Source organism: Chenopodium album, chromosome 12 (genome assembly GCF_948465745.1).
Source record: "Chenopodium album chromosome 12, dcCheAlbu1.1, whole genome shotgun sequence".
Lineage (NCBI taxonomy): Eukaryota > Viridiplantae > Streptophyta > Magnoliopsida > Caryophyllales > Amaranthaceae > Chenopodium > Chenopodium album.
Genome location: NC_137845.1, coordinates 51,455,891 through 51,467,279, shown reverse-complemented (window position 1 = coordinate 51,467,279; position 11,389 = coordinate 51,455,891). Strand labels below are relative to the sequence as shown.

The 11,389-nt window shown below is 31.9% G+C and overlaps 1 protein-coding gene across 1 annotated transcript; it reads right to left on the bottom strand.

Moving 5' to 3' along the window:
• Nucleotides 1-6,832: 6,832 nt before the first annotated feature.
• On the bottom strand, nt 6,833-8,336 carry LOC145572558 (jasmonate-induced oxygenase 4-like). Its single transcript, XM_081631524.1, has 4 exons — nt 8,056-8,336; nt 7,677-7,921; nt 7,253-7,586; nt 6,833-7,072 (listed from the first exon to the last, which is right to left on the bottom strand). Exons 1-4 carry the CDS (start codon nt 8,266-8,268, stop codon nt 6,833-6,835), a joined length of 1,032 nt encoding a protein of 343 aa, XP_081487650.1. The 5' UTR covers nt 8,269-8,336.
• Between the last annotated feature and the right edge of the window lie 3,053 nt (nt 8,337-11,389).

Below are 11,389 nucleotides of genomic sequence, written 5' to 3'. Positions count from 1 at the left end.
GTGAATTTGATGAAAAACTCAACTTGATTACTTGAGTTATGAATTACTAGTTATAGTTGTTTGTTAAACTAACCAATTAATTAAAGTTGGTTAATTACAGTTGTATGAACGTTGTCACGGACCGGTATATACATTTTTAGATCTTTCACTATACAAAGTACGGAGAGTATACCTAGATTTATGTTTTTAACATGACTAGATTTTGCACAGATAAACAAAAAACAATTTCCTATTAGCTGAAAATTCAACAGTTTGAAGTTTCTTTTCACAAACTTCACCAATCATTATTTCAACAAAGAAAAAAAATCGTCGAGAAGTTTTACCATGTCAATTTCTTACATTCAAATTAATCAACTCAACTCTCACCAATTATTTTGTCCTTTTTCATTTACAAGTACTCTAAATCATCTAGTATAAATTTCTTGATTTACATATAATTCAGGAATTAATCAACTACGAGTACTATATAAAAATAGAAAATGGTCCAACCAAAAAAGTAATCCAGAAATATTCGATCAAGAAAAACACAAGCATTGTTTTTACACTACCATGTACCAACCCTATTAGGCATGCTATGTGTTACGTTCTTATTTACTCTACGTATTGTGCTATATAGTCAATGTTATCAGTAACTAAAGTGGTCTGGAAGCTAAGTAAGATTCTATTGCAGAATATATTTGATTACTTAATTATTATCTCTCAAGTTCCTTGAGTCTAGCCTTCGTTTTGAAGTATTCAACTTGTTTTTGGCCTTGGGAATGCCCTGGGTCATAATATATATATATATATATATATATATATATATATATATATATATATATATATATATATATATATATATATATATATATATATATATATAATACATGATGTTTATAAAATTATGTGATAAAATACAAATATAAACTAAATTAGTTACATTTGTTGTAAATAAAGGAGCAATCTAATACAAACGGTATGAAAATATTTAAGTAAGATCAAAAAGATAATCTCACAAACACCGGAACAATATATATCGTGTGTCGTGATACAAATCACTGACTTGAAAACGAATTTCCGGCGCAACCAATGTGCTCAATTGTATTCGCCGGCACGAAACCTATGGTTAACACACCACTTCCACACAAAGACACTTTTGGGTGGAAGGTTTGAGTCAAGTAACTTATGCCTAATAGAGAATGTGTTTTTTTTTTTGAAGAAATAATAGAGAATGTGTTTAGACTATTGTGCTTGATGTATTTTTCAAGTGTAAAAATCAGGAAAAAAAAATAATAAAAAAACCGTATTCTATTTATAGAGAAACATGAAAGAACACAGAAAAATAATCCCAAGCGTCAAGGGAGGTGAATAATCTCCTTAAACATCCTCTTAAATGGGGGTTATGAGAGTTACTTATTAAGAGAATAATGGTGGTGATTAATCACCTTAAACATCCTCTTAATTTGGGGGTTATAAGAATTACTCAAGAAATGACATGGCGCCACATCATCTACCTAGTCATGATGACACTGACGGGCTCATGTCTTTTTTCTATCCTTAATTAATTATTCGCTTATACGGAGTAATATATACAACCCTTATGACGGTATATCAATATTGAAAATAGTATCCAAAATATAAAGTAAGGTTATAGAATTTATGAAAAAAAATACCACATTAATTGTCATAATTGGTGCTATTAATGTTGAATACTTCTTCTACTCTAAAATACTACTACTACTACTACTACTCTTAATTGTAATAATTTAATTTTTGCAATATTTATATAACTTTGGGGTATTGTTTGTGAGATATAAAATATTTTAAAGTTGCAAAAATATGAAGCAAGGGTAGTACAATAAATTTTGACCATATTTTTAACTATTGTATAAAAAAAATAATAAAAAAAAATTGTGTACTCTGTAAGTGTAATATATAGTTGGATTAGTTTCAATGTATATTTTACAAATAATTTTAATAATAAGTGTGCTCATTAAATTGTTGAATATACAGTGTTGTACTTAATGATTTTGATGATGACACAACCTAACTTATTTACAAACTAATAAGAGCTTGATTGTTTTAAGTGTGTGATCAGTTGCAATGACTAGGAGAATTGAGTGCCTTGGAAGATTCCATGAAGAACAAGAAAGCTAGGAACAAAGAAATCCAAAAGAGAAGAGTTCCCTCATAGCAACTGATGCTTCAGAAATGAAGACTTGAGAAGAAAATTTTTCCCCTCAGGGAACAGAAGCTTCAGAGTGGAAGCTTCGCTAGAGAAGAGAAGTTCCTTCCAAGGAACAAAAGCCTCGGAGTAGAAGCTTCAGCAGAGAATCATGAACACTAAGATACTTTTATATTTTAGGATTTAAGTAAGTATAAGGATAGAATTACACTCGAAAATAGCTGTGTGGAATTGGTTTAAAAAGATAATATTGTGCAAGCATGTTTTTAGGAAAACAGTTGGTCTCTAACATTTATCTATTTTTATGAAAAGGATTTTATTTTATTTATTTTCGAAAATATGTTAAACAAATAAAATCTGTTTTGTTTTCCAAAACTTGCGGCATACTCCCCATGATCTATATCTTAAGTCATGGTCTTGCACATTGAGGAGTTCATGCTCCTTGAATTTAGGACATGATCTTCTTAGTGGGTCGGAGTAGTGGCGTTATGGATTTCCTGCACAAATAAGTTTTTCCTAAGCGAATTTGGTCTATAAATAGTCATATGATTTCAGTTGGAAAAACTCACTGTTGCTCAAATAGACTTCAATCTTTGTTTTCTTTAATCGAGTCAAGAGTCAATTCCACACTTGTGAAAAAGAGTGTTCTAATGTCCTTATACTAGAGTTAATCTTTTCGAGTTGTATTTTGGGGAATTGGAAAGTTTGAGTTAACTTCTATTTGTGAGAAAGAGAAGAGAAAGAGAAGTGAGAAAGAGAAGTGAGAAATGAGAAGTGAGAAGAGTAACAAGTTGGGTGACTTGTTTCTCGGGGCTTTGAGTTCGTTGAGGAACTCAAAGTTAGAGTCTTCAGTTTGTAATACGTCTATTTGCCCTATTCTAGTGAAGATTCTTTTTCTAAAATCTCAAGAAGTCGTGGTTTAGTCCTTGATTAGGGCCAAGGAGTTTTCCACGTAAATCTCTCTTGCACTTTCAGTCCCTTTAGCTTACTTATTTTTATTTCTACAAAAAGTTTGACAAATCTGTCATACTACAATTTAACCCCCCTTCTTGTAGTATTAATTGAAACAACATAAAGTATTAAAGAATAATGAGTAAAATTTAATATATATCCTTTTAAATCTTTTATATGTGATCATAAGATGGCATGTATCATTTTCTTTTTCATTCAAGTCATATATCATGGTCAGGATCTAAATAGAACTATGATTTTTTTTAACGCAAACTATAGGGTGCGTCTAACGGTTCGTGCGGCTACCCCTTCAAACAGAACTGCCGTTGAAAACACCCTCATAATCTCCCTTCCCCACTCTCCATTAAACCCGTATACTTCCCAGAACCCTCAAAGTATTGCTTTTGATGATGGATGTGCGACCGTTGTGGACGATGGTGGAGCGGCGCCGTCGATCGGGTGGCTGGGTCAGTTGGTTATTGTGTGAGGGAAGGAGGTGTTGTAGGCGGCTGAAATGCACAGCGGTAATAGCAATTCACTGGTGGAGTTATCTAGCTAATGGTGGCTGGTGGTGGTGCTGCGATTTTGGAGGTGGTGCTGCAATTTGTGTGGCAACGTGATTGAGCTCTGGTGTTTAGGGGTCGTGTGTTGGTGGTGGCTGGTTGATGGTGGTGTGAGGTTAGGGTCGTGGGTTTGGGTGGTGGGTGGGACGGTGGGTGCTCAATTGTGGGCTGTGAGGAAGTGTATGAGATGGAGTTAAGGGTGGCGTGAGGAGCCAGAGAAGGAGTGAAGAATTGAGGATGGCGTGAGGATATCTGCTAACAGGAGAGAGAAAGGAAGAGAGGAAGAGGGGGAAAGAGGATTGAGATAGAAATACTTTCTACTTTTATATGCATTGTATATATTTTGTATATAAGCCAATAAAATAACATATAATTAGCTAATTAATGTTTAATACCAGTTAACATTATGGACATATCAAACATTAATAAAACATATCAGCCAACAAAAGATATATATCAGCTAATAAGAGGAATATAATCAGCCAACAAAAGATACTTATTAGCTAACCGAAGAAACATATCAGCAAACAAATGAAGCATATCAGCCAATAATAGGATGAAATCAGCAAACAAAAGCAATAGTAGGTAAGCTAACAAAATAAATGTATCAACCAACAAAATGAAACATATAAGCCAACAAAATAAATACATTAGCCAATTAAAGAAACATATAAGCCAAATGATGTCGATCTGATATCAGCTAACATAAAGAAAAATAAATAAATAAAAGGAATATATTAGCCAACACAAAAACCATATCAGCCAACAAACAAGGGTGGAGCCACAGGGGAGGCTGGTGGAGGCCCGGCCCCTGTGGCCCAAGTGTCAGCCCTTATATTTTAAAGGCTGACACCCAAAGTTTTATAGGATAAAAAAATTAAGTTTTGTAATAGTTCAATCTTCCGATGCATAGATTAATGGTTGAAAGATTTCATGTCAAATTCATGCACACTTCTAGTCTCATGTTCGATTCCTCTAAGCAAATTTTTTTTTTAACAGTCGTACACAAACCCTTCACCTTAATCAATAAGGCAAAACCTTATTGGTTGTGTAATATTCTATGTACCATAGATCATTTTGACCAAATATTTTTTTGTTGTTTTATAAAAAATTTAGTCTAATCTAATTTATAAAATCGCAAATACCGAAAAAGAGATAATTGAACAATGATAAAATCATAGAAAATATAATACAATTTTACTTAATAAGACTCGGCCCCCCTATATTGTAATTCCTGGCTTCGCCCTTGCCAACAAATGAAACATATCAGCCAACACATGAAACATATCGACCAACAAGTAAAATATATCAGCCAAGTATCCTGCACTAAACACTTCGTGCATCCGTCTGCACGCAATACCTTCTTTTTTTTTAAATGCTATAATTGCATTTTATAAATTGACTACTTTAAGCTATGACCAAATATTTGAAACATTCTTTCAGAGAAAAAAAAGGAATAAAGTTTTGGAATGATCACTTAGGTACGAATAATAATTAAACGAACTTCTTTCCACCAAAATTCTAAATAGACGTTGAATTATTGTAATACCAGAGTTTTGTTATTTTTTTTTTATTTTTTATTTTTTTTTTTTTTTTTTATATATATATTTTTAGAATTCAGATGTTTTTGTTAGTTGTTTCACTTGGATTGGACTAGTTTTTTAGTTCATAATTAATTTTGACTATTAACATTCACTTCATAAATTTTTAGTTCATAATTAAGGGCTACATATAAAATAAAATGACCCTTTTTTTATTAGTAAATAAATACTTTGTATAAAATTTTAACATTTTGCAAATTGCGACAAATCAATTGCTGTCGGTAGCATTTTACTTGATAACAACTTTATTTTGTAAACAAAGTGCGTGCTTTTGTGAGACATACAAAATAATACAAGAATTACGGATAATTAAGTAGTAGTCACAATATATTAAAAAGCCAAAAGGTTAAAATGAATCAACTATGGCGAACTATGGAAATGAATAGGATGATTTTATGGTAGTCGTACTTAAAATGACTATCATTATACTAGTTTCTTATTAGCTTATTTTATTTAGTTTTTAATATCAAAATTAATTATAAATCATCTATCTAATTTCAAAAATTCATTTATTAATTTTGAAATAAGCTTATTAGCATGTGAACATACCTACCTAGCTCAGGAGGTTACAAATTCAATCCCCTCTATTACAAAGAGTAAAAGTTTTCATTTCACTAATAAATTAGCATACTATCGAAGCATGAAATGAATGTCAGTGATCCATTGCTAGTTGCATTGTATGAATAATGTATCATATCATCTATGGAAACGTGAAGGAATTAAAGAAGTTGATGATAAAGTCCATTTGGTTAAGTAAACTAAAAATTGAAAATGTATGAAATATTGCATCTTTTATTGTGGATAAGTTCCATTTTTCATAGCTTATGTACACAGCAGGTTACCAACAAAAGAAAATTTAATTAGAATCGAAAATACTACCTCCGTTAACATTTACTTGCAACTTTGAAATATTTTATGTCTCTCAAATAATACCCCAAAGTTGCAAGTAAATGTCAACGGAGGTAGTAATAAGTACAAAATCTCATAATCATAATCGTCCATCGTCTTAATTTTTTTGATTGTTACATCAATAAATGTTGTACTGTTGTGACATATGCAGGAAAATCAATTAACGGAAAATAATAAAAACACCGTACTCCACGTACATGGGATATTATAATACGGAGTAATAAAAGAGCATGTCTATATACATGAGCTATGTCCAGTATCACTTGAAGTTTACTAATTACTCGCATAATAAGATTTTAGCAATGTTCTATACAATTATCGTTAATCACAATAGAAATAAATCCAAATAATATATATTTTTTTTAATAACTATCGCAGTAAATTAATGTGCAGCTGGATCGATCATTCATAAGCAAATAAATAAACTTGGTTTAGCAAATTATGAGCAAGGATTATCCATTGATGAAGACAATCATAAAGGGAAATTGACAAAGATATATTAAAGAAAAAGCACACTTTATTGATGATTTTGATTCACTAATAATTCATGCATAATTAAAATAGGCTAGGTAAAGGACCATATAGTTGTGTACGTAACTTGTGTCTCTAAGCTAAGAACACAAAACACTTTAGAATAGTCTAACTTAGTTAATCTTCATCATATCAATAGGTCTTTTCCCAGAAGGAATGGATTGAGTGTAAACTTGACCATAGTCCTTGAGCCTTTTGTATAATTGTTGCCTCTCTTCATTGATTAGTTCTTCTAGTGGGCCGATCTCTTTGTCTAGGCTTGGGATGAATAGCATGGCTAAGGACATTCGATCGTATTGTGGGTTTACCACTGCCTTGTGGGTTGGGCTCTTAAAAACACCATTGCTCGCTATCTGTAAAAAGTAAAAGTGAATATAACGTCAACCAAATAAATATTTTGAAAATCGTGAATATTAAGTTAATTTTCTAATAATCAATGAAGGACGGAGGGAGTATTAATTTGTGGATGAAGGAATTGATTTTATTAAAAATTAAAGCAGGGCATGTATATGTAGTTAGTTTATTAACCCTACCTCCATCTGATCACCAACAAGGATGGTGAGGGCATGAGGGATGACAGGAACACGAAACCAACGATCATCTTTGACGACTTGAAGGCCTTCAACCTCTTTGTCTTGCAAGAGCATGGTAATGGCGGTTCCATCTCCATGAGGTTTAAGTCCAACAACTTGATCCGACATTGGGCATCGAGGGTAAAAGTTGAATCTTGCATGAGTGTTATCTTCATTTTCATCCCCCCATAGCTCGAAAAAACGCTCTTCTTCTAAGTTTAGAGAACGCGCCATAGCCTTAAGAAGTGTCCTAAGTATCATTAGGTTCTTCTTTGAATATTCATGTAAGGTTGTCCTACATAATTTTAATTTGACAACAAAAAAATTATTTAGTATATATATAGTCAAATGATCTAAGGAGGGTATATAGTCAAAGTTAAATTACCTAAAATGTTGAGGATTTTGAGGCCAAAATTGAAGTTGGCGTTTGTCCTCGGGATAAACTTGGAGATGAAGCTTATCATTCCAATTGAGACTTCCACGTTGAACAGCATTCGTGTTTCCATAACCTTCCAAGTCCTCTCCTTTGGAGGAGTACTTTTCTTTTTCTTCTAATGGCAGTTTGAAGAATTGCTTGCTCATTTCTCGTACCTCGTCTAGCAGTGAAAGTGGCATACCATGGTTCACTAGCTATAACACACATACAATATCATATTATTAGCTTGGAATTATGTTATATTTTACATATTGTATATATCATGCTTATAAAATAAATGAACAAAACATGTTATTATTGTAAGGGTGTTGGTTTGAGGGTGGCTAACCTGAACACAGCCCCAAGAAGTGAGGGCAACGCGAAGCTTAGCAAGCTCATCGGGGGATGATGAAGATAAGAGAGAAAAGTCGAAAGTCGGAGCGTCCATCAACGAAGGAGGGCCGTCGTTACCAAGTTGGTAGTCATCCTTGGTAAGTAGGTAACCTTTGGGCACAACACCACTTTGGAGTATTTCTTGAACAGGCATAAGGGTGGGTGCCATTGCTAGTATAATATATGTTTTCTTTAAAACAAAATGTTAATGCAATTATATAATGTGCTAATTAATACTGATTTAGTAATTAATCAACTAAGCAAGGCAGTGGTTTGTAAATGGGACGTAGGAGGTCCAGCTTATATAGTGTGGCTGATCATAATAAATTTGACTAAGATTATTATTATTATTAAATGATTAGCTTGAAATAATCTTGTTGTCCAAGTTGTAAATTTCGAAACTTCTAGATGATCTAAAATTTTGACTGAAATTAGGGAGTGATTTTTTGCAGTGGTTTACCAGAATTCAATCCGTATAATTTTCCAACCAATGCAAAGAGTGGAAGAGTATTTTGATACGATTTTACAAAACATGTAAGACTAGTATAAACTCAATGCTATAAATTAATATAACATAGATTTCGATCTTTTGTTATGCACACAAACTGATTTCGATGTAAGTATAACTAGTTTATTATGTGAAAGGAATATTTACATCGATGCATTGACAAACAACAATTGTAGTATAACTACTATGTAAAACTATTTGTACTATATCTTTGGTAGCTTCTGCTCAAATTCCAATTAGCAAGGAACTCAATGTATCTCTCCTTAATATTAACCAGTATGATCCCAAAGATTCATCTCTACTTGTTGGATCAGGATTTCTTACTAAGGGTAGCATAGTAAAATAAAAAATTTAAAAATAGAAAATAAATAAATAAAATCAGTTAGTACTAATATACTATACTATATATTAGGGAATATCATAATAATTGGCCTTTGAATTTTAAACATTTATTTTGGAAGATAAGTTTTCATTTTACAAATATAAAATAGTTTTCTAGTATCAATATAATACAATCTATACTAATCTATTAAAAGGCGTTCCTAAGAACGTTTATATATCACATAGACTATTCTCATAACGCCACGTCACCTATTCAACCTCTCATTATGTCACATCACCACTCAATCAACCTTAAATATTATGCTACATCACTTAGGTATGTACAAATTATCCGAGAAACTGGAAATTCAATATCCAATCCGCAACCGATCCGAATTTTTGGATATACAATTCGAGTTTTTATTTCACATCAGAAATCCGATCGAAAAAGCGGATTCAGATATTGATTTTAAAAATTTCGGATAATAGATATTCGAAAATATTCAAAATATGGAGGCTGAATTAGTGGAATATATGATGTATTAAATGTTTAAAATGTCCATATGAAATCTAACTGATCGACCATGTGTTATCAAATTGTTATAATATTCTTAATATGTAATGGATATCTAAAGTATCTTATCCGAATGATTTTGGATACTGGATATCAGATCAGAAATTTTCGGATCGGATAGTTTCTGATATCCAAACTAAAATCACATTTCATTTCGATTTCGTTCGGATATCCGATCCTTGAACAGGCCTAACGTCACCCAATGCAACCAACATTACTCTATATAAAAATGTGAGGATAAGGAGATTCAAACACCCAACCTCTTATAAGAAGGATTATTATTTAAATATCTAAGCAAATTAAAAATAAAAAAAAAAATAAAAATAAAAATAAAAAAAAAAAACATGTTATTTAATCATCCAAGCTCTTTAATGATTGATATGTAAGGTGAAATAAATGTACTCAAGTGTAATCGTATCAGATTCGTTTTATTGTATATTATCAAAATGTAACCTTTTTTTTTTTTTCTCACCAACATCTTTATTAAAAAAAATGTGAAAAAAGATAGTATTAATTAATGATTAAAATAATACATCAATCAAAATATGTAAAAGTCAAAATGTTCAAAACAAATTGGAAAGGAGGAAGTGTATATTAACTCCTTGTGGTATGGACTTGAATATATCTTAGTCAATTCCATGCAAAAGAGTAAAATGAGGTGTCATACTTTTCAAGATTAAGACTTGTTCCATCACCAATTCAACATATCATACTACGTAGTAGATACAACCACTATAGCTTAGTAATCTATTCGAAATTTAAGGATTTAGTGAGTTCAATAATGTCATATTAAGTGTGCTGAACTAGTTTGTCAACCCCTAAACCTCACGCAAGCGTAATAACTTCTCACTAGGCGAAGTTTTCTAGTCTTAATTCTAGAATTATTTTGTATATATGGTATATAAGTCGATCTTCCGCAAAATTGCACCTAATATAGTTGACTGACTACTAATCAATGACATTTAATGTATTTAGTTACAGAAAATACACTATGGTAGTAGACCAGTAGAGAAGTAGTGAGATTATTGTAAGAAGGTTCTATGTGTTGTCGTGTTACGCCCTAAAATCCTGTAAGATTATAAAATACTCATTCCCGTTCCTAAAGAATTGGTTATCCCTATTGTTATATTTACTTAATTAATGAAGATTAGACAAAGTTATGCACATGGTTGGAAACGATTACCAATCTAGTTCGTCAATAACTATTTATCTTAGTGCATTAATTAGAATCAAACTAACTACCTTCCATGTCGTAGGCTTTGGATTGAAGGTTTTTTTTTTTTTTTTCCTATCTATTTTTAGGGCTATTCATAGCCAGAGGTTATACAACATGTAGTTATAGCTGTAAGGTGCTAGCTTTTAAGGAAAATCAGTGACCAAAATTAAAGTTGGTCGCAAAAGGCGAAAGCAAAGAAGTAAAGATGGGCACGGGCCCGGCACGACTCCGACACAACGGCCCACCTGTGGGCCGTGCCGTGAACAAAAATTTGGGAATCGGCACGGGGCACGGTGGGCGTCACGGTGGCCGGCCCGTGGGTCGGCATCCCGGCACGACACGTGGCACGAGGGCACGACACGCGGTACGGCACGTGTTTTATTCAATTTTTTTTGTGTTTTCAGCTTATCGCACTCGTGATTTTTTTTTATTATATGCATTGTTGTTTTTTGCTAAATTAATAAAATTATTTACATAAACTTAAATATAATTAGATAAATAATTTATATAACCTTAATTAAAATAAAGTTGTTCAAAACAAAATATATTAACATTAACATAAACATAAATTAATAACATTATTTATATAAAAAATTCAGTTGTACTAAAAAATATATATATCGTTTTTTTATTTACATTTATTATTAAAAAAAAAAAAAAAAAAAAAGTGG

Excerpts from the sequence above, each read along its gene's own strand:
- LOC145572558 (XM_081631524.1), bottom strand. The coding sequence starts at position 8,268 with ATGGCACCCACCCTTATGCCTGTTCAAGAAATACTCCAAAGTGGTGTT. Across the intron at positions 7,587-7,676 it reads CAAAATCCTCAACATTTTAG|GACAACCTTACATGAATATT; the intron begins GTAATTTAACTT and ends AAAATTATGTAG. Across the intron at positions 7,073-7,252 it reads TTGTTGGTGATCAGATGGAG|ATAGCGAGCAATGGTGTTTT; the intron begins GTAGGGTTAATA and ends TACTTTTTACAG.